The 27,838-nt window shown below is 43.2% G+C and overlaps 1 protein-coding gene and 1 long non-coding RNA gene across 2 annotated transcripts in view; both read right to left on the bottom strand.

Annotated features, from left to right (window-relative positions):
* The window catches only part of LOC148969511 (uncharacterized), a 46,373-nt gene that overhangs the window by 9,355 nt on the left and 9,180 nt on the right, over positions 1–27,838 (bottom strand). The gene's annotated exons all lie outside the window — the stretch shown is intronic.
* On the bottom strand, positions 5,573–15,236 carry LOC120478279 (retrovirus-related Pol polyprotein from transposon 412). The gene is made up of 4 exons (XM_089125404.1): positions 14,644–15,236; positions 11,930–14,548; positions 7,264–11,843; positions 5,573–7,168 (listed from the first exon to the last, which is right to left on the bottom strand). The coding sequence occupies exons 2-3, from the start codon at positions 12,777–12,779 to the stop codon at positions 7,909–7,911; spliced, it is 4,785 nt and encodes a 1,594-aa protein (XP_088981530.1). The 5' UTR covers positions 12,780–14,548; positions 14,644–15,236; the 3' UTR covers positions 5,573–7,168; positions 7,264–7,908.

Below are 27,838 nucleotides of genomic sequence, written 5' to 3'. Positions count from 1 at the left end.
GTTAAATCATGGCCTCTAAAGTTATTTTTGCCAGAGTGAAACAAGAAAATATTTGTTGTCAACTCTCAAATTTAGGATTAGATCTTTTAAACACAGTTCTTTGTTCCTCTAGCCTAGTAATACCAGACTCTGCTACTTCACTTTGCTTAGACAGACGTAACTAACGGTAACAATTGATAAATTAACTTTTCCCAAAACCAATCGGGAGTACGGCCACAATATCACCTCCATTTAAAAGGTTTATCAAACACTCTTCTTGTTCTGGCTTCAGTTTGAAAAACCCCGGAAAGTTCTTTATAACAAAGCGAATTGCATACCGTGTCTCGTTTCCCATTCGATTTCTCTAACCTACAATGTAAAACTCGGGGCTTAGTGTCTACGTCACGGCTCTCAGCCAGCCCTCTGTTCGTGGATTGGCTGGCCGTCCGAAGGCCGCTGGAAAATTGAAAGATAGGCTGCTATCTCAGACTGACTAGAGGAGCGAAATGAAATTAGCGGAAGTAGGAAGTCTGACGTAGTCAGGCTATGTTTCCTGACCCTCCAAGGTAAATAGGACATTCGCAAGGTGGAAAGGCAGTATTTTCTGCCTGACGATCCCACACTTATGCTCTTGAAATGACGCCTCGTGTCCAATAAGAAGAGGCCGTGGTAATGGCTGCACTTGAGAGATAAGGAGGCAGGGCAGGCGCTCTGACTGGTAGGCCTTTGTAAGGGCTAAATGTCCTTTATTGTGTCAGTCAGATTACAGAGTGTGAGGACCAGAGAGAGACAGATGATTAGATGAAGGACTCATGCCTGTCTAAGTGTTTCTTCTCCGGGACATACAAAGGGCTCTCTAGAAAATGCTAAATGTTTTACATAATGATTTTCAATTATGCATAAACATTCAGAATGTGAGAGGGGGTCAGACAGCAGATTTGTTCTGTTTGAAGGTGTTAAATGAACATGTGGCTTTTGTGTGTGTGTCGCAGCCAATACGAGATGTTTGAAACAATGTTTTGTTAATCCACACACGTACATGCATCTCTGGTTGAGTTCCAGAGGAAGGAGCCGAAGCACGCTCTCAGAGTCAGGCCGTGTAATGGTCAAATGTAACCCTAGAATAGGATTTGTTTTATCAATAAAATCAATTAATTTCGTGACACTTCAGGTATTCCTCAGGAATCGTGTGATGTGAGCCCTAAGAATGTCATTTGCATATTTGTAGGTCATAGATTTAGACAAATTTGCATTTTTTTTATCCATACTCCAATGGGACTCACACAAACCGCTCGTTTCATGTCTTAGGCCATCAATGTGTACTTACATTCACGAGTCATTAAATCATGTTTAATTTGGACTTCTCTGTGCATGCTCTTTGAGGTGGTGACCATAGACCTCCATTATATGACTGACAGACAAGAACAGTTTGACCTAAAAATATCAAAATTGAAAATACTGTGGAAGCAAAGACACCTACATCTTGGATGCCCTTGAGGTAAGCTAAAACATGCCAAAAATTTATTTCAAAGTGAACTATCACTTTAACATTATTGAAATACTTCAGTCTTTGAGGAAAATTATCAAATCCAGCATGGGACATTTTGACCCTCTTCATGTCCATGTGTAGCTATTTGGGGGGTTATACACTCTATATAACTTATAAAATCCATATTTGTCAGTTGATACATGTGATATCTGTAAATAAGATTTCATGCTGGCTGGAGTCTCTGTTTAGGAATTGGTTTGTCTGCCAGGTTTCATAATGGGACAGTTTTTGTTGTTTCAAATTAAACCAGATTGAGCTGCTGTTAATTTAAAAAAGCTTACATGGTGAGTACATTATCCAGTCAAGAACTAATGAGAGAACACTTGTATCCTGCTTTACTTTTTATATAAAAACTGCACAGATTCTTCTGAAGTACTGAATCAATTTGACATGTAGTATTAAACCCAGCAGTGGACAAATAAATAAAGGATAGAAAGAAATGATTATTTCAATTGGTATTCCAGAAGTTTCACTGCATCCATTTGGGGCGTTGAACAAATAAAAAAAAAATTGCAGCAAAAAAAAAAAAAGAATGAAAGAAAAGAAAATGGCATCCTACGTCACATCGTAAAGGGCACTTGTAGTGTAGAGAGCTTCGTTGATTTTAATGCCTGCGATCTTGTTTTGTTGCATCGCACTGTTCGCATTCGCAGTCTTAATGACTTCACAAGTGTGTTTTTTTTTTTCTTCCACAATGGCGAAGACATTGAGGGGGGTCATGAAACATGAATAACCCAGAGCAGCACGGAGCCATTCCGATTCCATGATGACAACGAGGTTTCTCTCAATATTCACACCAATACAATTGAACAAAGTGAAAGAGATGAGGGCAAGGGGAGGAAAAAAAAGCACCCTGATGAAAGTGGAGGCCGTTATTTGAAATTGAAAGAATATGAGGATAGTTAGTGGCTGTATTCCCAGCGGATGCCTGGCTGTCACGGGTCTGGAGCTGCACTGTTTAATGTACACTCATGCTCCATCACCCTTCCCGTTCCATTATTCCAATCTCCAAACTGCCGTTTCATGCACACTTGGGCCGACCCCATGCTGCTCCCGCTATTTATTGAATACATTTTTTACTCCAAAAACATTTTTCCACCTGAGCTGCCACTTACAACTTCCGTGGCCATGAAAGCATGCAAGAGGGAGTGAAAGAGAGGAACAGATGAAGAGAGAGGCAGATAAAGAGAAAAAGAAGGAGAGATGAGGGAGAAAGACAGATCCCTCTACTCAGTGACGGTGTCCATTTGTTTGACTCGCATCTTGAGTTGATGCGGGTGAGCTAACACAGAATAAACTAACTGAGAAAGTCGTTTATTTCCTTTTTTTTCTCTATTTTTTATGTATTGTAGGAAGCCATCAACATTCTCTCTCGTCCTCATGAAAATAAATAAATAAAAAGAAGAAGTGGGGAATAGGTTGCCCCCAGCTGTGAGGAGATGTTCAGAAATCATAGTGAGGGTAAGTACACACCAGCCTGGTCCATTATTCAATACAAATGCACTAGATCAATTTTAAACAGTGCTGATAAAAACCACACTGAATGTGGATTAAGCTAGAAACATTTGTTTAGTGAGGACGCAGATGCAAATACTTGGTCAGTGCACACTTTTGTTGTATTAAAATGTGGGATTGATAAACTCCAGGACTGAAGGGGGCGATACAATTTCCTTCAACTGTCTGTGCCATTACATCAGGTGTTATTATCCGAGTAGCTAGCTGCATAGACATAATAAATACATAGACGCCCTATTGGCCACTGGAGCGTACGTCAAAGGTGCCGCCATATTGGGGAGAGCAACTTTCCAATCCCTCTCATACCGGGAATTGAGAAAAATGCCTGTTTTGTGTGCTGCTTGGGACTGGACAAATCGCCACACAACTGAAAACAGCTTTCGAGGACGTTACCTTTCACAAGCAAGACTGAACGTTTGTTTTTGGTTGTATTTGGTCATGATGTAATTAGTAATAAACTGTTATTGTGTCACGAAATGTAGTTTTAATAGTTTTTCAGTCGACAATGTAGTTGTTTAAAGCTCAAATATGTGGTTTGTTTATAAAGATAGCGCCAATTTAAAAATTTCGGAGTTGTAAGCTGCGCCCTCGCCCAGCGCTCGTCGTCTCCCCCGCCTGGAACAGCCCTACCTCGGCCAGTGCTTCTGACGGTTGCCGCTGGTTCGGATGTCTCTAGTCTAGAGGTTAAACATGAGATATAATTCGTATAATTTGTGTTTATCTTTGGACTCATTAATCTATAAATGGTTCCCTGGTAAATAGTTTTGGCTGAGGGCAAAGTAAAGTTTCATAACTTTATGTTTAGGCTTTAACATTGTATTCTGCTGTATGTTTGACTGAAGCTACTTCTGTTATAATGGCTAGCCTATTACCGATCAATAAAACTGAAATTTAACAAAAAGAGCTAAATATTAAATATATGTCACTATTTAACTTATTTTTTGTGTGTGTAAAGTCTGTAACGTTAGCTGAAATGTCTTATTCTATTGCTATTATAAACTATACTATTATCAATATTTTATATAATTATACTAGTATTCATTACCATTTTATTTGATGTGTAATTTTTGTTTATTTTATTGACTGAACTATTTACTATTACTTCTCACTTTATGTTATAGTTACTATTTGCATTGCACTGTATGCCCAGTTGTACCACAACATTATCATATAGGATCCATCAGTTATCAATGTTATTGCTAAAAGCTGGTCAATCACATAAAATGCTTTTTCCACAATGAGAAAACTTAAATATCTCAGTATTGGGGTCTTCACCATTCTTATCCAAAAAACATTTTTATCCAGAAAAATGCAGCTCACCCGTTTACTTACATTTAACTACAGTGCAGTCTTGACCTCCGCAAAATGGCGGACCCGTTGACGTATCGCAGCAACGTTCCAAAGCGGCCAATAGGGCGTCTATGTATATATTATGTCTATGGCTAGCTGTAGACATCATAGATATCTATATAAAGGCTAGATGTCTCATGGCGGAGTATTTATCATCATCATTGGTGGCCATCTTGTCACAGACAGGCTTTCTGGCGGGCTCTGTGGTATCTGATGTAAGAAATACTCTTATCTCGTTGAAATCTTGACGGATTTACAAACGGTTTGGTTTCTTACAAACGTTATTAACGTGGCTATAATTCTGGATTATTATTTTTTTATACACTTATAGCTATAATAAGTATGCAGTATCATAACTACATCTCTGCCGTTTATAACAAACCAGACCGTTTGAAAATCGGTAGAAAATTGAGCAAGTTACGGTGATTTAAAAAGTACATGCACCATTAAAACAATGTTACCAGTGAGCGAGCTGCCTGTGACAAGATGGCCGACATGTGCTGAAGTCGACCTCCATTGGCCAGCAGCTCAGACGATATATCTAGCCCATATCTATGGTAGACATGCTTTAGTCAGTTTGTCTTTAAATTAGTCTTGAAATTGTTCCTACAAACGAGAAAACCAACCAAAGAAGAAGACAACTTAAGTGGCTAGCCAAGTCAAGTCATCCTCGTTTATATAACGCTTTTAACAATGAAGATTGTTTCAAAGCAGCTTTACAGACTTAAACTTATAATTTAAGGTAACAGAGATTGGTTTGGTTTTATAGCGGTTCTTGAATAAAAAAAAAAAATTCCAGCTAAAGTTAGTTTTGATTGATTCACAGCTAGCAATAAACAAGTCAACAGTTAGCAAAACTGTTTCTGTTTCATAACTGTTAGCATAACTAGTAACTTAGCATAATTCTCTTTAACCTGTTTCCGCCATAAACGAAGTTGACTTGAAAAAGAAAACTAACAACAAGTAAAAAACAACAACAGTTACACTAATGACAAGAGATCAAGCTAGCGATAAACATGTTGACCGGTAAACTTAGTTTCCAGACATTTAATTACTTGTTAATTGTGTCACAGGTCGAGGGGAGGAACGCTCGGGTGACCAACCACCCCCCCTCTAACTGAGTCACCACCGTGAGGAGCCGACACCACAGGCACACAACAGAGGACCCGGAGACAGAGATAAATTTCAAAGGAGTAACAATCTTTATTAAGCCAAAGGTTTCTCACAGTTCAAGAGACTCTCGTCGATGTATGATGATGGAGCAGGGGGGTTGAAGCTTACTTCTCCCCAGCGGTGCTGCAGACTTCCAGACCCAAGAGAAAGTATGTCAGGTAAGGATTCTTCACGGTACAAAGTACTCTCGTTGGTGCACAGTAATGAAGCAGTGGATTAGAAGCTTACTCTTCCCCAGCGGTGCTGCAGACTTCCAGACTCAGACAGTAAGTATGGCGGGTAAGGATTCTTCACAGTACAGAGTACTCTCGTTGGTGCACGATAATAAAGCAGTGGATTAAAAGCTTACTTTTCCCCCAGCGGTGCTGCAGACTTCCAGACTCAGACAGTAAGTATGGCAGGTAAGGATTCTTCACAGTACAGAGTACTCTCGTTGGTGCATGATAATAAAGCAGTGGATTAAAAGCTTACTTTTCCCCCAGCGGTGCTGCAGACTTCCAGACTCGGACAGTAAGTATGGCGGGTAAGGATTCTTCACAGTACAGAGTACTCTCGTTGGTGCACGATAATAAAACAGTGGATTAAAAGCTTACTTTTCCCCCAGCGGTGCTGCAGACTTCCAGACTCAGACAGTAAGTATGGCGGGTAAGGATTCTTCACAGTACAGAGTACTCTCGTTGGTGCACGATAATAAAGCAGTGGATTAAAAGCTTACTTTTTTTTCCAGCAGTGCTGCAGACTTCCAGACTCAGACGGTAAGTATGGCAGGTAAGGATTCTTCACAGTACAGGGTACTCTCGTGGGTGCACGGTAATGAAGCAGTGGATTAAACGATTACTTTATCAGCGTTGCTGTATACTGCTGGGCTCAAACAGTAAGTAGAACAGGTGAGGATATTCACAGTACACAGTACTCTCTCTTCAGTTCACAATAGGGAGACAGTGAGTCATAAGGTTACTTTACCAGTGGTGCTGTATGCTTCTGGGCTCAAACAGCAAGTAGAACAGGTGTGGATCTTCACAGTACAAAGTACTCTCTCCTCAGTTCACAGTAGGGCGACAGTGGGTTAAACGATTACTTTATCAGCGTTGCTGTATACTTCTGGGCTCAAACAGTAAGTAGAACAGGTGAGGATAGTCACAGTACACAGTACTCTCTCTTCAGTTCACAATAGGGGGACAGTGAGTCATAAAGTTACTTTACCAGTGGTGCTGTATGCTTCTGGGCTCAAACAGCAAGTAGAACAGGTGTGGATCTTCACAGTACAAAGTACTCTCTCCTCAGTTCACAGTAGGGCGACAGTGGGTTAAACGATTACTTTATCAGCGTTGCTGTATACTTCTGGGCTCAAACAGTAAGTAGAACAGGTGAGGATAGTCACAGTACACAGTACTCTCTCTTCAGTTCACAATAGGGGGGCAGTGAGTCATAAAGTTACTTTACCAGTGGTGCTGTATGCTTCTGGGCTCAAACAGCAAGTAGAACAGGTGGAGATCTTCACAGTACAAAGTACTCTCTCTTCAGTTCACTGTATCACTCTGGGCTTCTGACGGGGGCAGATATAATAACCTTCCACGAACGTGTAAGCATGGATGGGGGCCACTTCTCAACAAAGACACAGCACACTTGTGTTCCTTCAATTCCACAGCAATAAATCAATGTGTATCAATAAGGCAAAAGCACTGCAATTCACTCACACGATAGGGTTGGACAGAGGCCCCACTCCGGCCGTTGCGCTCGTTTACAGGGTTTTCACTTTTAATTCCTCCTCATCACACTCTGAAACACATAGCTCCTCCAACAGTCAGATCCACATTCACTGTATCCTCTTCAAGTGGTTCAAATGTTCATAAGATGAAAACAATTCACTTATCTTTCCTCTCTCCTTCCACAGCACAGATCCAGCCCCAGCTCGGTCCAGCAGTCTTCCCACAAACGATCAATCTGACCCAGCAAACTCGAATGGGCGATCTCCACACTCCAACGATTTTTCCAAGGAAGCCTGTATCCAGCACTGCCCAGAGTCAACCCTTTGGAATCTTGGCACACTGTACACCCACCAACCGCACTGCAAACACTCTCTAAATGCTCCTTTTATATTGTGGCTTATGAAACAGGGAGTCTGTGTGAGTGCCGCTCCTCTCTCTCTCACACCTGCAATGCATTAGCGCTAATCAGTACGGGCATGTTTCCATCACACCCGGAACCGTAGTGGAGTGTTGCACCCAATATGTTCCCTTAGGAAACTCAGGACTATAAAGAAGGTTCCGTTTACTGAGCGATTTTGTCACCCGTGACATCCCCCCTTGCCAATCGGTTCCAGTCCCTGGAACTGGCGTCCCTCAATTCCATTCGCCGTACCTCTCAGGTGGTTGTCCTCGGGTGTTCCGTTGAGATCGTCGGGGTGGCGAGGGCAGAGCCGCTCTGGCTTCAACCTCAGGGTCCCTCGGGACCACAGCCCACCCTATCATAGGTGCCTCTAAGGCGGGTGGTGCGCTTGGGGCCTCAGCCGCTAGTTGCGGGTAGTTCGGACAGGGACGGAGCAGGTTTCGATGGAGCACCCGTATTGGTCCGGGCTTCCCTTCGGGCCGTACAGAGTAGACGGGGGCATCAGGCCCTTGTCGTTGTTCCACCACATATGGCGTCGACTCCCAGCGGGCACTGAGCTTCCCTTTCCCTGGGCGCCGGTTGTCCCATACCAGCACTCGCTCCCCAGGTAACAAAGGGGCCTCTCGGGCAGTCCGGTCGTATAGTCTCTTATTCTTGGCGGCTGCTGTACTCAGATGGTCTGAGACTCGTCGGTAGGCATTGAGCAGTTGGTGGTGGTGCCGATTTACCCAGTCAGTGGTACTATACCCTCTTTCTGCAGCCTCGGTCCCCATGAGCAAGTCCACAGGCAAGCGGAGATGGCGCCCAAACATAAGGTAGGAAGGAGCATACCCGGTGACACTGTGCACACTGTTGTTGTATGCTTGTAACAGCGAGGGAAGACTCTCGGCCCATTGGCCCTGTTGTTCACTCTCTAGGGTCCCCAGCAACCCCAGCAAGGTCTGGTTGAATCTTTCGCACCCTCCGTTACCCTGAGGGTGGTATGAGGTCGTATGGGTCTTTCGGCACCCATAGAGGCAGCTCAGCTCTTGGATGACCCGGGACTCGAAATTTGAACCTTGGTCCGAGTGTAGGGTTTCTGGGCAGCCAAAAGGTTGTATCACTGCTCTCCAAAGGGCGTTGGCTGTGGTAACTGCCGTTTGATCGACGGTGGGGACGGCCCAGGCATATTTAGTAAATAGGTCCGTCATGACCAGAATATTCTGGAATCGGTCTGTTGGTCGACCCAGAGTCAGGAAATCTATCCCTACGATATGCAGAGGTGCTTTCGGTCGCAGGGGGACCAATGGAGCTCGGACCTCCTTCCTGCGTTTGAACAAGGTACACCGTGGGCAGCTCTGAACAAATTCCTCAACTTTCTTTTCCATCCTAGGCCAGTGGAAATACCTCCTCAGCAGGGACAGTGTCCTCTCTTGGCCCTGATGACCAGTATGGGTGTGATAGGCATTCAACAGCTCCGAAACTTGGCCCTCTGGTACAACAACTTGGTGTACAGTCTCCTGTGTGCGGGGATCCCGTCTTGAACGACAAATTACTCCTTCTCGGAGTTGCAGCCTCTTCCACTGTCTCAGAAGCTGTCGTACCCCCACCGTCTGAGACCGTCTTTCCTCTGCCCTCGGCATGTTTCCCTGTCGGAGGTACAACAGGAGCTGACCCAAATCCGCATCTCTCTGCTGCAGCTCTCTCCACCGTCCGGGGTCCCACCCCCAACTAGATGGAACAGACTCCGGGGCCCCGGGAGCTTCCACCACGGCCACCAGCAGCTCCTCTTCGGTACCAAGGGCACCGAGGGGTGCTTGATCGTCCCTCTGGGTGGCTGGGAGTCTGGACAGGGCATCTGCATTTACGTGCTCTCTGCCGGGACGGTATTTTAGCTGGTAATCATAATTTGCTAGCTGTGCCACCCAGCGCTGCTCCACTGCCCCCAATTTAGCGGATTGCAAGTGTACTAAGGGATTGTTGTCTGTAATCACCGTTACCTTGGCTCCCCACAAGTAGTCTTTAAACTTCTCCGTCATGGCCCACTTCATCGCCAGTAGCTCGATTTTAAAGGAGCTATAGTTTGCAGCGTTTCGCTCGGCGGGATGTAAACTTCGACTTGCGTAAGCTATCACTCTCTCCACTCCTTGATGCTCTTGGGCCAGCACGGCCCCCAATCCTGCATTGCTGGCGTCAGTGTACAGGAGAAACGGCTGGGTGAAATCTGCATAGGCTAAGATTGGGGCCTTCAGGAGTTCCTGTTTAAGGTTCTGGAAAGCGGTCTCACAGGTTGAATCCCAGTGTACTGAGGGGGAGCCTTTACCACGGGCACGTCCAGTGCCAGCCAAGAGTTGGTTCAGTGGCTTAGCAAGCCCAGAGAATCCCTTTATAAAGCGACGATAATATCCCACAAAGCCCAGGAACGACCGCACCTGTCTTACTGTCCGGGGTGGCTCCCATCCTTGGACCGCCGCCACCTTCTCTGGGTCCGGGGAGATCCCTACAGCACTGACACGATGTCCCAAGAACTGCACCTCTTTCCGTAGTAACTGGCATTTTTCCGGCCTAAGCTTCAGCCCATATTTCTCCATGGCCCTGAAAACTCCTTCCAGATGATGCAGGTGAGTGTGGAAATCAGGGGAGAAGACGATCACATCGTCTAGGTAGACCAGCGTTGAGTCGACTAATTGTCCTCCTAGGCAGCGCTGCATCAGGCGTTGGAAAGTCGCAGGAGCGTTGCACAGACCGAACGGCATACGGTCCCATTCAAATAACCCAAACGGGGTGGTGAAAGCTGTCTTCTCCCTATCCCGGTCATCCACCTGCACCTGCCAGTATCCACTTGCCAGGTCCAATGTCGAGTACCATGCCGCTTGGGTAAGACTGGTGAGTGAGTCTTCAATCCGTGGCAACGGGAATGCATCTTTCTTCGTTACACTGTTAAGTTTGCGATAGTCGACGCAAAACCTCCAGGCTCCCGTCTTCTTCTGCACCAGAACGATGGGCGCAGCCCAAGGACTACTGCTTTCTCGGATGATTCCTCCCTCCAGCATACCTTTCAACAGGGTGCGGACCTCGGTATAAAGAGTGGGGGGCACCGGACGGTACCGCTCTCGACTAGGTGTCGCCTCACCAGTGGGTATTTGATGCTTCACCACCCCTGTGCAGCCATAGTCCTCTTCATGTTTTGAAAACACATGTTGCCACTTCCTCAAAAGCTCCTGAAGCTGTACCACTTGCTCCTCTTCCAGATTCTCACCCTTCAGGGACTCTCCCATCAGATGGGCCGGCATCCCTCCTCCAACCGAACCCAGTTCTACCTCAACAGGGCGGACGGCCACTTCCACCACCGCAGGGCTCACCTGTCTGAAGCAGACAGCTTGGTGCTCGTGCACCTGGGCAGGACGTACCGAGGAAACTCGGGCCAGACGTTGATGTCGACGAAGGAGCACTGGGTAAGGATTTGTGTTCCGTACTTTTACTGAGACTCGCCCCCGATGGACAACCGCCAGTCCGTGAGCCACCTCAACTGGCTGACAATCTTCGTGAGGCTCTACCAGGACACAGGTGCCTGACCCACGGGGTCTTGCGGGTACTCGGACCCAAAGAACGGTCTCACTCTGAGCTGGGATGGACAGAGCATACCTACAGGCAACTCGACCGATGTCTTCCCTCTCTTCTATGCGATTAGCTGCGTGCACTCTTTTACAATCGGCCAGAATTCGGTCCCATTCCTGTTTTGCCGGTGACGGAGACATCCGAGCCGGCGGCCCCCGAAACAATTCTTCCCAGCAATCCAGTATAACGTTCATCCCTAAAAGTGCTCGATGATTTCCCAAGCAATGATCTCGGACAATAACTACCCCTTTTTGTTGGACGGGGACCCCTTGGACAAGAAAGTCTACCACGATGTACCCTGTGTAGGGGATGTCCAAACCATTAGCCCCCCGTAGGGTCAGCCTGGAAGCTTCAGTTGCTTGGAGCCGATGATCTGCGAACAACTCCTGGGCCAGGCTCTCCGAGAGTAGCGTAACTTGAGACCCTGTGTCAACCAAACAGTCTATCGTGACTCCATTAGCTTGAACCTCCACGGTAGGGCAATGTCCCACCCAGTCATCTCGTGCAACAGGAACAGAAAGAGGGTCACACAAAGGGGTCCCGGCCACTTGACCCACAGTGGCCGGTGGAACTAAAAACCCCCTTGAGAACCCCGACGAAGCCCACACTGGCGACTGATATGTCCAGGATCTCCACAATTTATACAAATGGGCCTGCCTTGGTCGTCCCACTGGAACCGGGGGCCCACAGGACGTAGGGGGCGGTGCAGAGGACCTCGCCCTTCCTCTGAATACGACCTCTCTTGCCCCACTGCTCCGCCTTCAACTCGTCCTCGACGAAGCTCACCCAGCAGGTTCCGGGATAATTCCGCCATCTGTCCCTTGACATCCTCCAACAGTTCGGCCCTCAGTTTCTGCTTCCAATCGCTCGGTTCGACAGGCGCAGGTCCACTGGCACTACTTGCTGCCACACAGACTGGTGTGCGAGTTACCTCTCCCTGGTCCAGTTCTAACGCCAAGGCCTCTTGTCGCAGAGCCTCAAAGGTCATAGTGGGGTCTCGTCGAAGCTGGAGTCGTATGCCCTGACGTACTGGCCCTTCACGCAGCCCCAAGACGAATTGATCTCGTAACAAGTCATCCCCTTCACCCAGTCCATGATCCGGCCGCCCCTTCAGCCAGCCAAACTGCTCCCGCAACTTCAAGGAGTATGCCCGCAGTGTCTGCGTAGGCCCCTGTTTATAGTTAAAGAACTGGGCACGAAGAGTGGCCACTGGGGTGGAGTCTCCATATAATCCGAACAAGAAATCGAAGATAGTTTTTGCGGTAGCACGTGTGGCTTCCGATGCAGCCAGAACTTCCCTTTTGGCTTCTCCTTCCAGCGACCCCAACACAAACTGTACTCTCTGTGCTGCACTCAGTCCCTGTAGTCCAGCCAGATACTCCGTCTGCGCCTTCCAATCCTGTAAGCTTAACTCCGATCCCGGTCCTCCATAGCGCTGCGCCCAGGGAGCTCCCATGAAGATCGGCATGACTTGAGGACGTGCCGCAGGTGCCTCTTCGTCCGCCATCGCGTACCTGTGGCCGCTACAACTCACGGTGTGTACCCTGCCGACTACGCCACTTTTGATGTCACAGGTCGAGGGGAGGAACGCTCGGGTGACCAACCACCCCCCCTCTAACTGAGTCACCACCGTGAGGAGCCGACACCACAGGCACACAACAGAGGACCCGGAGACAGAGATAAATTTCAAAGGAGTAACAATCTTTATTAAGCCAAAGGTTTCTCACAGTTCAAGAGACTCTCGTCGATGTATGATGATGGAGCAGGGGGGTTGAAGCTTACTTCTCCCCAGCGGTGCTGCAGACTTCCAGACCCAAGAGAAAGTATGTCAGGTAAGGATTCTTCACGGTACAAAGTACTCTCGTTGGTGCACAGTAATGAAGCAGTGGATTAGAAGCTTACTCTTCCCCAGCGGTGCTGCAGACTTCCAGACTCAGACAGTAAGTATGGCGGGTAAGGATTCTTCACAGTACAGAGTACTCTCGTTGGTGCACGATAATAAAGCAGTGGATTAAAAGCTTACTTTTCCCCCAGCGGTGCTGCAGACTTCCAGACTCAGACAGTAAGTATGGCAGGTAAGGATTCTTCACAGTACAGAGTACTCTCGTTGGTGCATGATAATAAAGCAGTGGATTAAAAGCTTACTTTTCCCCCAGCGGTGCTGCAGACTTCCAGACTCGGACAGTAAGTATGGCGGGTAAGGATTCTTCACAGTACAGAGTACTCTCGTTGGTGCACGATAATAAAACAGTGGATTAAAAGCTTACTTTTCCCCCAGCGGTGCTGCAGACTTCCAGACTCAGACAGTAAGTATGGCGGGTAAGGATTCTTCACAGTACAGAGTACTCTCGTTGGTGCACGATAATAAAGCAGTGGATTAAAAGCTTACTTTTTTTTCCAGCAGTGCTGCAGACTTCCAGACTCAGACGGTAAGTATGGCAGGTAAGGATTCTTCACAGTACAGGGTACTCTCGTGGGTGCACGGTAATGAAGCAGTGGATTAAACGATTACTTTATCAGCGTTGCTGTATACTGCTGGGCTCAAACAGTAAGTAGAACAGGTGAGGATATTCACAGTACACAGTACTCTCTCTTCAGTTCACAATAGGGAGACAGTGAGTCATAAGGTTACTTTACCAGTGGTGCTGTATGCTTCTGGGCTCAAACAGCAAGTAGAACAGGTGTGGATCTTCACAGTACAAAGTACTCTCTCCTCAGTTCACAGTAGGGCGACAGTGGGTTAAACGATTACTTTATCAGCGTTGCTGTATACTTCTGGGCTCAAACAGTAAGTAGAACAGGTGAGGATAGTCACAGTACACAGTACTCTCTCTTCAGTTCACAATAGGGGGACAGTGAGTCATAAAGTTACTTTACCAGTGGTGCTGTATGCTTCTGGGCTCAAACAGCAAGTAGAACAGGTGTGGATCTTCACAGTACAAAGTACTCTCTCCTCAGTTCACAGTAGGGCGACAGTGGGTTAAACGATTACTTTATCAGCGTTGCTGTATACTTCTGGGCTCAAACAGTAAGTAGAACAGGTGAGGATAGTCACAGTACACAGTACTCTCTCTTCAGTTCACAATAGGGGGGCAGTGAGTCATAAAGTTACTTTACCAGTGGTGCTGTATGCTTCTGGGCTCAAACAGCAAGTAGAACAGGTGGAGATCTTCACAGTACAAAGTACTCTCTCTTCAGTTCACTGTATCACTCTGGGCTTCTGACGGGGGCAGATATAATAACCTTCCACGAACGTGTAAGCATGGATGGGGGCCACTTCTCAACAAAGACACAGCACACTTGTGTTCCTTCAATTCCACAGCAATAAATCAATGTGTATCAATAAGGCAAAAGCACTGCAATTCACTCACACGATAGGGTTGGACAGAGGCCCCACTCCGGCCGTTGCGCTCGTTTACAGGGTTTTCACTTTTAATTCCTCCTCATCACACTCTGAAACACATAGCTCCTCCAACAGTCAGATCCACATTCACTGTATCCTCTTCAAGTGGTTCAAATGTTCATAAGATGAAAACAATTCACTTATCTTTCCTCTCTCCTTCCACAGCACAGATCCAGCCCCAGCTCGGTCCAGCAGTCTTCCCACAAACGATCAATCTGACCCAGCAAACTCGAATGGGCGATCTCCACACTCCAACGATTTTTCCAAGGAAGCCTGTATCCAGCACTGCCCAGAGTCAACCCTTTGGAATCTTGGCACACTGTACACCCACCAACCGCACTGCAAACACTCTCTAAATGCTCCTTTTATATTGTGGCTTATGAAACAGGGAGTCTGTGTGAGTGCCGCTCCTCTCTCTCTCACACCTGCAATGCATTAGCGCTAATCAGTACGGGCATGTTTCCATCACACCCGGAACCGTAGTGGAGTGTTGCACCCAATATGTTCCCTTAGGAAACTCAGGACTATAAAGAAGGTTCCGTTTACTGAGCGATTTTGTCACCCGTGACAATTGCAGTTAAACGAAAATAATTAACATGTATATAAAATGGATTAGCTGAATTACAGTGCTTTTTTTATGACCCAATTCGTAGGACTTAAAGGGATACTCCACTTTTTTTGGAAATAGGCTCATTTTATATCTCCCCCAGAGTTAAACAGTTGTGTTTTACCATTTTCGAATCCATCCAGCCAATTTTCTTATATTTATTAGAATATCAGTAACCAGACAGTTTCTGGTCTCATTGACTTCCATAGTATATATTTTTTTCCTACTATGGAAGTCAATGAGACCAGAAACTGTCTGGTTACTGATATTCTTCTAAATATCAGAAAATCGGCTGAATGGATTAGAAAACTGTAAAACTCAAACGTTTAACCCAGAGGGAGTTGTAAAATGAGCCTATTTCCCAAAAAAGTGGAGTATTCCTTTAAAGACATATTTATAAGTAATATCAAAATTGCTTCTATTGTCTTTGTAATATGGTTAAAGTGTACTGTTGAATGTTCTGACAAGCATTTAAACTAAAATATACATTATGCATATGTCATTTCTATTTGTAACATATTTGTAATTAGTTGCAATGAAATTTACTACATTTATAATATAATATTTTTAAACGTAGGCCTAATATAAAATAAAACACTATAGTAAAAAAAAAATATATATATAATCAAGTAATTTACATGTGCGTTAGTATTTTAGCCAAAACATCAAAAAAAGATTATTTCTTAGCTTGACAAAATGTTATTAAAACAATTTTTTTAAAATAAAACTCTTCATTTGACATTATTATAAAGTGCACTCAAAAAAATAATCATAATCTTTTTTTATATATCTCTTTAAGTACAGTTAAGTGGCCTTTTATTGCATTAATATTATCTGCAAGTAATGGCTCATTTGAAGTAGCTAGCTATTTAATGTTTAACTCTGAAGTCAACTCTAATGCTCACTATAGCGCCCCTTGTGGCTATACTGAGAATGCATCTTTCATTGAATTACAAATTGTTCTGGCACATTTCAGAATGCAATAGCATGTGAAATCAAACTTGCTTAGCTTGTGAGTTTAATTCACATACTGGTGTAAAGTAAGTTTCAGGCCTTACCAGTCAAAACCAAATCTGCGAGGTTTATTTTGTTAAAGTATAGATGTAATGGGTGTTTTTGGTGTGTGTGCTTTGGCAGGTGGAAGGGACGCGGCTTTTCAGACGCAGTCTAACCCTATCACACACAGGTCAAAAGCAGAAGGGGAAAGACGTGACACTTATTCCACCAGCGCTTGGTCTTGCTTTGTAATGGCCCTGAAAGCGACGCTTTCCAACAGAATTACACCGGCTTTGTGTAAATAATCAAGGGCTGACCTGTGGGGTTAAACCCCGTAATTGAAGTGATACTTCAAAGCGACGACCACCACCTTCATATACTGTGTGTGTGTGTGTGTGGAAAAAGAGGGGACCATTTAAGAGGGACAGCATCCAGTGTGTGTGTGTGTGTGCTCATGTGATTGGATAGGGATGGCTCTGTGGGTCTCATCTCCCCTACAGCTGCTCTCTCTATATCCATCACATCATTTTTCCCGCTCTGTCCCTCTTTCTCATCTCTTCACTCATTAAATGAGTGACACAAATGCAACATTAAGTTGTGTCGAGGCCACAAATGGATAAATAAAATCAAATGATCTGATGTAATGTATTCTTTTCCACCATTGCACAAATGTGTATAGAGAGTCATTTTCCTGGTTGTGGAATGACTGTCTTCAATGACATTTTGTAGAATATTTTATTTTTTATTTTTTTGCCAATCCACGCGCATATAGATGACGACGCTGTTCACTGCATGTTAAAACAAAAGTTTAACTTGTAAATAATGTAGGCCATATTTAAATGGGGCTGGCCATACTAAAAGAGCTTTCGTGATAGTCTCACAGAGAACATGAAATAACGGCACAACATAATGTGTTGACTGAAATGAAGACCTACCACCTTTTCATTAATATTCATTGATGTCACCGGGGGGAATTTGTCATCATTTATCAACATTTAAGGCTAATTATTATGACTGACGTGATGGGTAAATGAGGTCAATACAAAGTGTCAAAAACATTACAGACACTGATTTACAGAAGAGTTTAGCATATAGAGAGCTTTTTAACGTGCAGTTTCACACAGAGGGCCGGTCAAACACAAAAGCACAAATCAATAAATGACGTTGATCACCAACTGCAATAAAGCCACAAGAGGCCATGTGTTCCAGTGATTTTACTAAAGTTAATGGGTGTTGTTAGACAGCAACCCTTATAGCTGCAACAGAAATATGACTATATAATATGATTATAAACAATTTCTCCACCAAGACATGGAGTTCATTTTAATTAAATCTTAATTATAGGTTACAATGTAGATATGTAGATTTAGCACATTAAAGGTCACAAGTGTGTATATCTACTATTTTACAACAACTTCCAATCAATGTTTTTGTGATATTAAAATCTATTTTATAGTCTTAAAATCAGTGGGTATGGTAATGTCACATAAAGCAGAACATTTTTTTTAAATCAAATTAAAAATGTATACTAACCATTTATAGCTTCTCTTTGTTTTTGTTTTTATTTGTTTTTATGTCAAAGTCTATTGTATTTTGGCACAAATTCATCTTTAACTTGGTAAAATCAAGTTAAAATATAGCTGCGAGCAGCGATGGCGGGCCCAAGCCGGAGGCACCGCAACCCCGGTTCCTTTAGTTACCTAAAGGCACCCGGGTGGCGGTGCCGAAGGCTTTGGCCCTTTCATGATTAAATGTTAAAACGGCTTGCCATACTCTGTCATTTCGACTAGTCACAATTATGTTACAGATATCTTAAATGATAATACAAACTATCCAAAGTGTAACGACTAGACAGAAAGACTTTGTTGATATCTACAATGTTAATTCCGGACAGGCAAACTTAGCTTTTAAATGTTAAAAGGGCTTGCCATACAGGGACGTAGGCTCAGAGAGAGGCTCACCATATTCAGACCAAAATATCTGACTTCCTCTTGGTCCGAGCTAATGACTATGTATTAGAAAGTTGTACGGCTTGAGGAGTACAATGTATATACCGATTTTTGTAACTGTAGATAAAACTAACAACCCCACTTTTAAGTATATATATGGTGCCTTTAGTGTTATTCTGCACGACGTGCAAAAACTTAACCCCCGCTTTTTTAAGTATATATATATATATATATATATCAGTGATGCGCGGGTCAATGTATAAACAACCCGCAACCGACCGACGTTTTCAACTACCCGCCCGCAACTCGGACCGCAAAAAAAAAAGTAAAAAAATATTGTACCCGACCCGCTTCCTGACCGCATTTTTAAAAATTAGTAAATGCTCATCGGAGCGTTATTGGGCCATAGACGTGTAACAACACAGCGTCGCAAAAAGACGTAGGCCTAGGCTTCTACACATAACAAAGGCAAAGCCAGCACTTTCGCCATCATCTTTCATTATTTCAGCAAATGTCTCCCACACTTTTACTCTTTCTATTTGTGTATTTGCGGAGCTTCCACTCCCCCGTCATCACCTTTTCTCTTGCCGCCATCTCTCTGCAGACTGTAGTGATCATGGCCGGTTCTTTTTAGTGAACCGGTCGAACCAGTACACTAAATCGAACTGAATCGTTCGAAACAGTTCGCGTCTTGCGTCAGTGCTGATCCACAAGTTACTGAAGTTACTCACTTTCAGACATGCCTGACAGTCGCCTACGAATCGAAATAAATCAATATCCTGAATTATATTTTACTCCAGTAACTCCAACAGTTCACTGAACCGAGACATGTGCCACTGTTGAGAGAAGTGATGAGCACGAGCAGCTGATACTGCGGGACAGCGGACCGCGGTTCTCCAATCACTAGTATAGAACCGAGAACTGTTTAGACTGAGCTTGTGTGTTATCTTCGTGCCAGTTATTGCAGCCAATAATGTGTAGGGCTGTATATTTCATCAAACATTGTGTCTAGTACTATATTAATACAAATGTTTAATTGGCATCTTTTTTCAAACGACCCGACCGACCGCGACCCGAATATCATTAAAAACATTTTTGGATGACCCGTAACTGCGGGTAACCGCGGGTGACCGCAGGCACCCGCTCATTTCGGATCAACCCGCGCATCACTGATATATATATATATAATTTTTTACAAATTAATCTACGATTTTTGTGGTTTTTTTTTTTTTTTTTTTTGCAAAAAGATCAGCAAATTATCCTCTAAACTGGCCTTTTTAGGGGGCTTTCCTCTCAGGGTGAATGAGCTTTTTTATAATTGTTTTTTTCCTGACATCTTTGAAAGACAGAAGCAATAATTAATGCATCCTTGGCCAGGATATAATTATAAAATATGACATGATTTTAAAAGTGACCTATAATATCGACTATGCAATACACTTTAATTTATCTAGTGCTAATAAAATTATTAAGCCTATTTGGAGAGAGAGATGTTTTAAAATCGACTATGCATTACACTTTAATTTATCTAGTGCTAATAAAATTATTAAGCCTATTTGGAGAGAGAGATGTTTATAATGTGACAATATGTCAGTCATCGTGATTCGTGTAATAAGATGACTAGGCCTAGACTACTTGTTCTGAGCAGGTGTTGTCAGTGAACAGGCTGTAAAACTGTTGTCTAAGTTACAGACTGATACTAATTAAATGGGAAACGAATCGATTACCTAACGTAACCTCGGTTCTCTCTAGATGAGGGAACGAGCATTGCGTAAGCTAGCTTACGCTACGGGAAAGATTCATCTTACATCAGTCAAGTTGTCATAGTTTTTGTCAAACAAGTTGTGAATTTGTTGTAACATTAAAACAGGAGATCATGACTTACTCCGTGCTCTAAGTGATGTTCGGAGCTCTAGTGATAAGTTTCATCTGTGGGACGGGTGAAGAAACTTTCGGAAGATGTAACAGAATCATATGAACAATTCCAGGATATGCTTTTTTTCATTGGTTGTTGCGTTAAATTTTACCCAGATACAATAGTGCCCTTTTCTGATTGGCTATTAAGTAGCACTTCTCTTTTTTTGATTGGCTGATGCGTAGCAGGGTCGACTGCTGAACTCCAGGCGAGACGCGCTTGATTCTCACGTGAGAGCGGCGCGGCCAGAGAAATTGCGTATATTAAATATATTATTAATAGTTTTTCCGCATGAGAAATACAATGTGTGACGGGAGTGTGAGACAAAAGACTGAAACGAGTGACTGTCATGCTCAATGCGTGACACACTATAAAAAAAATATTTCACACTGACTCCACATTTAGGGGGGCCACAAGGGGGTCCAAGCTTGTTGTCGCAGGGGCACTGGCCCCCCCAGGCCCCCGCCTAGAACCGCCACTGCTCACACACACACACACACACACACACACACACACACACTTTCTCTCTCTCTCAAGAAGCAAAAACATGACTGCTAAAGGTTGTATCAGCGATGGCGGGGTAACATCACTTAACATCACGAGTGATATTCCCTTAGGCCACGCCCCCTTGTCTCCCCAAAGTATTATAAGCAATCATGCGCATCCCGTGTGCAGAATGATGCACTTGAAGCAACACCAAGTCACAGCACGCAACGCTTCACATTGAAAAGAACATAGCGAAGGGATGGTATCTATAATCTATGCTTAGTAGGGCTGCACGATTTGGGAAAATGTCATATTGCCATTATTGAGCCAATATTGCAATTGCGATTTGCGACTCCGATATAATAAAATGGTTTCATGAGTCCAACTTGCTTGGTTCTAAAGTAAAATGCACACACAGATTAATGTTTATTTCTCAACTCAAACTAAAAACAACAACAACAACAACAAATGATTGATAACACCTATAATGATCAATAAACCATCAACCAAACCAACATTACAGTGATTCCATCAATTGAAAGCCATCAACTTTTTAAAAAATTATTAGGCTTAAAAAAAATATATAACAGCTTTTAAATTAAGTGAACTTCAAACAATCCCCACATAAACCCATAATAAAAAACATATTTACCTGTGCCCTTCCTGTCTTAACAGGTACAGAAATTGAATAAAGTTATCAAACAGTCTGCGCTGCCTGAATCATAAATTATATATATAATAATCCTTATTAAAGCTACAAAAGTTCTTTACTCAAGATCAGTGAGTAATTTTCTAATTTCCCTTTGTTCTTTTAACTTTACTGAAAGAACGCTTTATTCGCTGCTGGCCCTTTAAGAGCACCCGTTGCCGAGACGCGGATCTCACACGCGCCTCATAGCACAACCCTTTAATCCATAGACTTTTCTTATGTTATGAAGATACTAGACAAAACCACATTTTGGCATAATTGTGTGTGCTATTGTTCGTTCAAGCTCGAAAGAGAACTGTTTATTCTGGGCTGGCACACGGTCAGTGCATGCGCATTATGCGAGTCTCATCTATTCTAATCTAGGGCACTCACAGGCAGCTTTTCACTTCTTGTCGTGCAAAATGCGAAAAGGCATTTGAACCAATAAGAGGGGGATCTTGTAACACTAGTCAAAGGATGACAATAAAGAAGAGATGCTGCGCTAATAGCCCTACTTTGTTTATTTCATATAAAATCGCGGCATTTTGCTTTATATAATTGCATAGGTTTGAGATCGCTATTACGACTGCGATATAATTAATCGTGCAGCACTAATGCTTAGTGTATTCTAAAGGGCAATAAACTCCACTCCAGCAAGATAGTCATTTTATGCAAATCATAGACCTTTATGCCTTATCTACAAATAAAGTATAATATTGGGAACATTGATCTTGAAGAGAGTGTCGTCGTGTTACTGTCGCAACCGAACGCGACGCGCTGTGTAAATGCTGATGCATGGAGAATGACTGAGGCGAGATGACTTTCCGTTAACTTTAACTTAGAGACTAAAATATTAATTTTACCACACATTAAGCTATTGAATGACTTTAGAAGTCTTGGAATATAGTGTGAAAACTTGATTGTGCTTTACAGTTTTTTATGCCTTTAGTGGGGCTTAACAAAATAACACAATATGCAGAATGTCGGACGTCACTTATAGGCTAAACTGTTTTTATAGATAAAACTATTTACATTCGGCAGTCATGAAAACAAATCTCAGATAACGGTTGACTAGGTAACAATGTGTAATTTTGCGCCGGAGTTCTCCTTTAACTTACATTAGCTAGCTAACTACGAACGAGCTAACCAGATAACATTAACAAATTGACAAGCACTTACTGGGCAGAATATGGCTCTTCAAATGACGGACGAAATTGGAGGTTGTCATCTGACTGTCCGCGATCTTAACGTTGCATGTCTTGCAAAGCGCTGTTCTTTTGCCATCTTGTTGTAAGAAATTCTTAAATCCGAAAGCGACCCTCGGTATCCCTCCGGCTGACATGTTGATGTGATCTGATGTAAGTGGGCGTGGTGTGCGTAAGGTATGAGAGGGCATGACTGATGATCTCTGATCCAGTCATGACAGCGCTATTCTCAGCCTGCGCTCCAGCTGGATCAACTTTATTTTTTTTTACATAATTTATATATTTTATATTCAAACTGAAAACATGATGTGATTAACACTCAAGTCATATTATTACATGCAAGTGTGTTTGATTTATGGACCAAATTTTCAGATCAAGTTTATGGACCAAGTTAATTTAATTAATAAACTAATTATATAAAACTATTAATGCACTACAATTAAACTGGTTATATGCCTTTACTTATAAAAAAATAAAAAACTTATTTAAAAAAATACCAGGCTTAAGGCATTTATTTTTTATGCAGGCCATACACACAGGAGTGAAATGGTTAATACCCCTCCCCCTACAAACACACACACATACACAGACAGGCAAAGACAGCAGGCTCAGATTGAGCAAGACCACATTCAAACAAACATATCTGACTTTCTGTGGGTCCTAGCTAATGAGTGTCAATTAGAAAGTTGTCCGGCTCGAGGAGTACAATATACATACCGATTTTTGTAACTGTAGATAAAACTAACAACCCCACTTTTGTCAAAAGGTGGCGCTACTGAGCCCTCACCACGCCCGTTTCTGAAACTTTGCACGTGTCTACTGGCTAATAAATGTGATGTGTCTGTCGAGTTTCATGCAATTTCAAGCATGCTAAGGGTCTCAAAAGCATCCTAAAAGAATGGTAACGTTTGATGCGTCGCCACGGCAACAGTTTCAAAGATATCAAGAATCCATTCACAGGTCTACATCTGCCGTATGTTTACATTATACAGATGACGTTTGAAGCAAATCGGGTAAAAATAAAAGGGTGATATCAAAGCATTTTGAAAGTGACACACTTCCTGCTGCCAGTTGGTGGCGCTATAACTTTGACTCACAATAGTCACATCCATGTGATCGTCCTCTTACAGTGAACACACTGCTGAAGTTTCATCAAGATCAGTTAATGTATGCTGAAGTTATAACACACTTCCTGGTTCACGTTTCTCGCCATGATTTCGTTTCCTCGCCACGGCCAAACCGTTCGAGATATCAAAAATCCCCTCGCAAACTTTCATCCTCAATGTCTTGACTTCATGCTGACCGAGTTTTGTCGAATTTGGATCAAAGCTCTAGGAGGAGTATTTAACATTCCATTGCGAGCGTTTTACAAACAAACCTCAATAGCCGACTTCCTGTTGGGCTGGGGTAAAAAGTAAAAGCGCGAGGTATAGATGAAACTATGAGATCAACATGTGCACAGAGTTTCATATTATTACATACAAACGTGTTTGAGTTATGGACCAAGTGTTCGTACCCCGTTCCAGGGGGCGCTGGCGAGCCGCCCTGCCACGCCCGGGTACCAGCTTCAGCCCGGCTCTGATGGCCGCGGGTTCTGACCCATGTGCAAAGTTTCAAGAGTTTTCGAGCACGTTAAGGGCCCCAAAAATGCCCAAAAGGTTACAAAATAATAATAATAAATAATCCTTAGGAAAACAATAGGGCCTTCGCCCTTTCAGGGCTTGGGCCCTAATTAGGCAGATTCCAACATGGACAGGTTTTGACATGTTCTTATCCTCGAAAACCAAAAAAACTCCACAAGGTAGAAGAAAATGTGACCCAGACTATATTAAATGCAGGTTTGCCATGACCACCATAGAGTGTATGGCATCAGAACCCAGAAGACTAATGGTGCGTTCAGGTCCTCCTGAGAAGTTTGTATTTACGAGGTGGGAAGTCGTGTCAATTAGCTTACTTGTAAATAGAAAAGCCTGATATCACTGCTAAATAACTTTAAGTATTGTGACACACCCCCAACTCAAAAGATTGGGCCTTAAAGAAAATCCCAAGCTCACCACTCATATTTACGACATTGTGGTGGCGTTCATATTTAGACGCTGGTTCCTTCAAGATTTTCGAATGGGTTTTATATTGGGGTTTTTCGATTCATGTGTAAAATAAAGCCTGTGGTAAACATAACGTGACTATTTTTTTTTCTATACTGTACGTTTTGTTCTACAAATGTAAATTACACACAAACGTAAATTACATGTAAATTATTCACTGATAGCGAAAACTTGAAACAAACTAAATGTGGGGTGTGAGTACGTGCACTGTGTGTTGAACAACAAAACGTATTGTCAAGTTAAGGCGGGCATACACTGTGCGATTTTCGTCTGATTTTGAGCCGAATTCTGACTCGTGCGACTCTTTTCCGTGTCGGACCGATTTTCAGCTTTGTCGTGCGTCGTTTGTCGTGCAGTGTTCGTGCAGTGTACAGGGAGAAACGAGAGGCGATTAACGTCTCACGATCGACAATCGGATGGTCGGATGAATTTCTGGCATGTCAGAAATTTTGGTCGCTCCTCGTGACTATATCGCACAGTTGAAGCAAAGCTACGAACCGATTGCCCTAAACTCAGTGTTTTTTGTCCTCACTGCACCTGAGCGAAAACAGAAGTTTAACCATTTAATCTGCAGCAAAAATAAAATTAAAATAAAAATGAATAGAGGGAGATCTTAAAGTTCTGTAGTTCAAACTAGCTACAAATTACTGTTGCTTACCTCCAGTTCGTGTTGCAAAATGGATAATATTACCCACCGTCTTCAAGCCACCTGATACAGTATGTAACACCTCTTTTATTATTTTGTCAAACAATGTTTTTGAAATAAACGTGTTTTTAATTTTCATTGATGATTAATAATGGCAATGTTCGGACATATTATAGACTGTTAATAGTTATTTTATATGCATATAATTCATTGTAATCGACCTAAATGTTTTAGACAATTTTTAATGAGGAGTAAGATTATGTAATATTTTATTATCCTTTATTATTTGTGCGAAAAAACAAACAAAAATAACGACTTTATTCGACTATTCCTTTTCTTCCTTGTTGGCCTGACACGAGACTTCCTTAGATTTCCACGACGCATGCGCAAGAACTGAACTGAAGTAGTTGAAGGAGATCGCAATTCTCGCGCATGCGTCGTGGAAATCTAAGGATGTCTCGTTTCAGGCCAACAAGGAAGAAAAGGAATAGTCGAATAAAGTCGTCATTTTTGTTGTCGTTTTTTTCGCGCAAAAGTATTCTCGTCGCTTGATAAACTTATAGTTGAGCCACGGTAGTCACATGGGATATTTAAACATTTTCTTCATTGACTTTCTGGGCCGTCAAGAGCCAGTCCCTTAGGCAGCCAATGTGGTAGTGAGACAGCTCTCAAATTTAATCAAAAATATCTTCATTTGTGTTCCGAAGATGAACGAAGGTCTTACGGGGTTGGTACAGCATGGGGCGAGTAATTAATGACTTAATTTTCATTTTTGGGTGAACTAACCCTTTAAGAGCGGGATTCGAACCGGGGCTCCGGCGTGGGAAGCACACATGCTAACAAGGACGTAAAAGGCCACAGCCACTAGCGTCAGTCTCTAGCGCCTCTTGGGGAGTGAGGTGTACCAGCACAGCTCTTACTGACCTACGTCCATTACACCTGCACCACTCTATGTCTATTTAGATACCATACCAATTTAGACATTAATTATTTATTTATTTATTTTTTAAATGTTTAGCTTTACTATGATTAATAATTTTGCTTCTGGCTTTGGGTCACCACATAACGTTCAAAGTGAAAACTGGATCCTGAAAGTGCAAAAAAAGTGCAAAAAAAGCTAGTGTCACTGTACCGTACATTGTGCCAATCTCAGTGTTCAGCACTTCACATGGTGTAAAGTCCAGATGTTAGGTTACCAACCAAACATTCTCCATTGTCTGTTTTAATAATTATGTCAGCTCAATCAAACACCGAAAACAACTGATGGTCTTCAAAAGTCAAGTCTAATCAAGTTATTCACTGAGCAAAACGTTCATACACAGACAAGCGTGTAGTCAGACGCACATCCAGTAGCACACACACGGATAGATTGATCCCTGGTCCTGCTCTAGCAACGGGCCTCCTTCCCTCATTAATTTTACCGAGTCCTCCAGATGGGAAACAAAATATTAATTTTATTCAGCCTAAGGCATGGAGCAGTGCGAAGGTGCTCCGTAAATCAGAGGGCTCTGGCGAAGACGCAATATCACAGGACGACCACAGAGGCCTACGGGTGGGCAGAGGCTTCAGTTTGTCATAAATGTAATTAATTGAATGGTGGGGAATGATGAATCGATCAGAACACGTGGAGCAGACGTGACTTCCTTAGAGTCATGGCAACCGCACACCAAATTATGCAAATTAATTGGCTCTACCAATGCGGCATAAAATGCTAGTGGTACTACACTGCATGGTACATTAGTCGGTTCATCCAATAAAAAACGCATTCTTTAAAAGTGAATCCTTGAGTCACAGAGCTCAAGGAAACTATTCATTTGCAGCACAGATGTGAGAGTCTGGCAGCATTTTGCAGCCCGTTCCTGGCGGAAAGCGGCATGGGGCGAGTCGCATGTGTGAGCGGGGATGTGCAAAGAAAGAAAGAGATAAAAAGAGATGGAAATAGCGAGAAAAAGTGAGTGGGAAAAGGCTCGAACAGATGAGACACTCTCTTGACCGTGACCACAGTGACATCTGGTATGGAAGCAGTACAAGTGTTGCTCATTGAAATTCTACTGTTGCCTCAAACTGATCATCTCAAAGCCCTGTGTCCAACTATTATGTCTCTTTTTTTTGATCCACTCAAGCGAGGACTTGAGGAAGTCTATTGGTCACATCTCAGATAGAGTATCACTGATTTTGTCCACAATGTTGCTCTACCACCCGCTGCTGAAATTGCTATTGTCAACACACGCACACATACGCGCTCGCGCGCACACGCGACATGGCTCTAATTAAAGAGACAGTCCAATGAATGTCACCCGTGCTTTTCACATTACTGCGTCTGACTTCCCTCAATCGTGATAGACCTTGTCACATGGGTGGATTATGCTAATTGTCCATACATCTAGGGGCTTATTTCAACTTAATTTACACAAATCCTTTGCCTTGGACCTCTGAATTCATGTCTGTTATGATCAAAGGCAGGACAGATCATTCCACAAGGAAGGATATTACATATGAATATCAGGTTTAGGTCGTCAAATAGGCTATATTTTAGATCATATCCTAATTTGGCTGAATCGCATAT

This window comes from Pimephales promelas, chromosome 22 (genome assembly GCF_988280905.1).
Source record: "Pimephales promelas chromosome 22, fPimPro1.hap1.1, whole genome shotgun sequence".
Taxonomy (NCBI): domain Eukaryota; kingdom Metazoa; phylum Chordata; class Actinopteri; order Cypriniformes; family Leuciscidae; genus Pimephales; species Pimephales promelas.
Note: the sequence above shows the minus strand (reverse complement) of the source record. Positions and strands in the feature narration are given on the sequence as shown.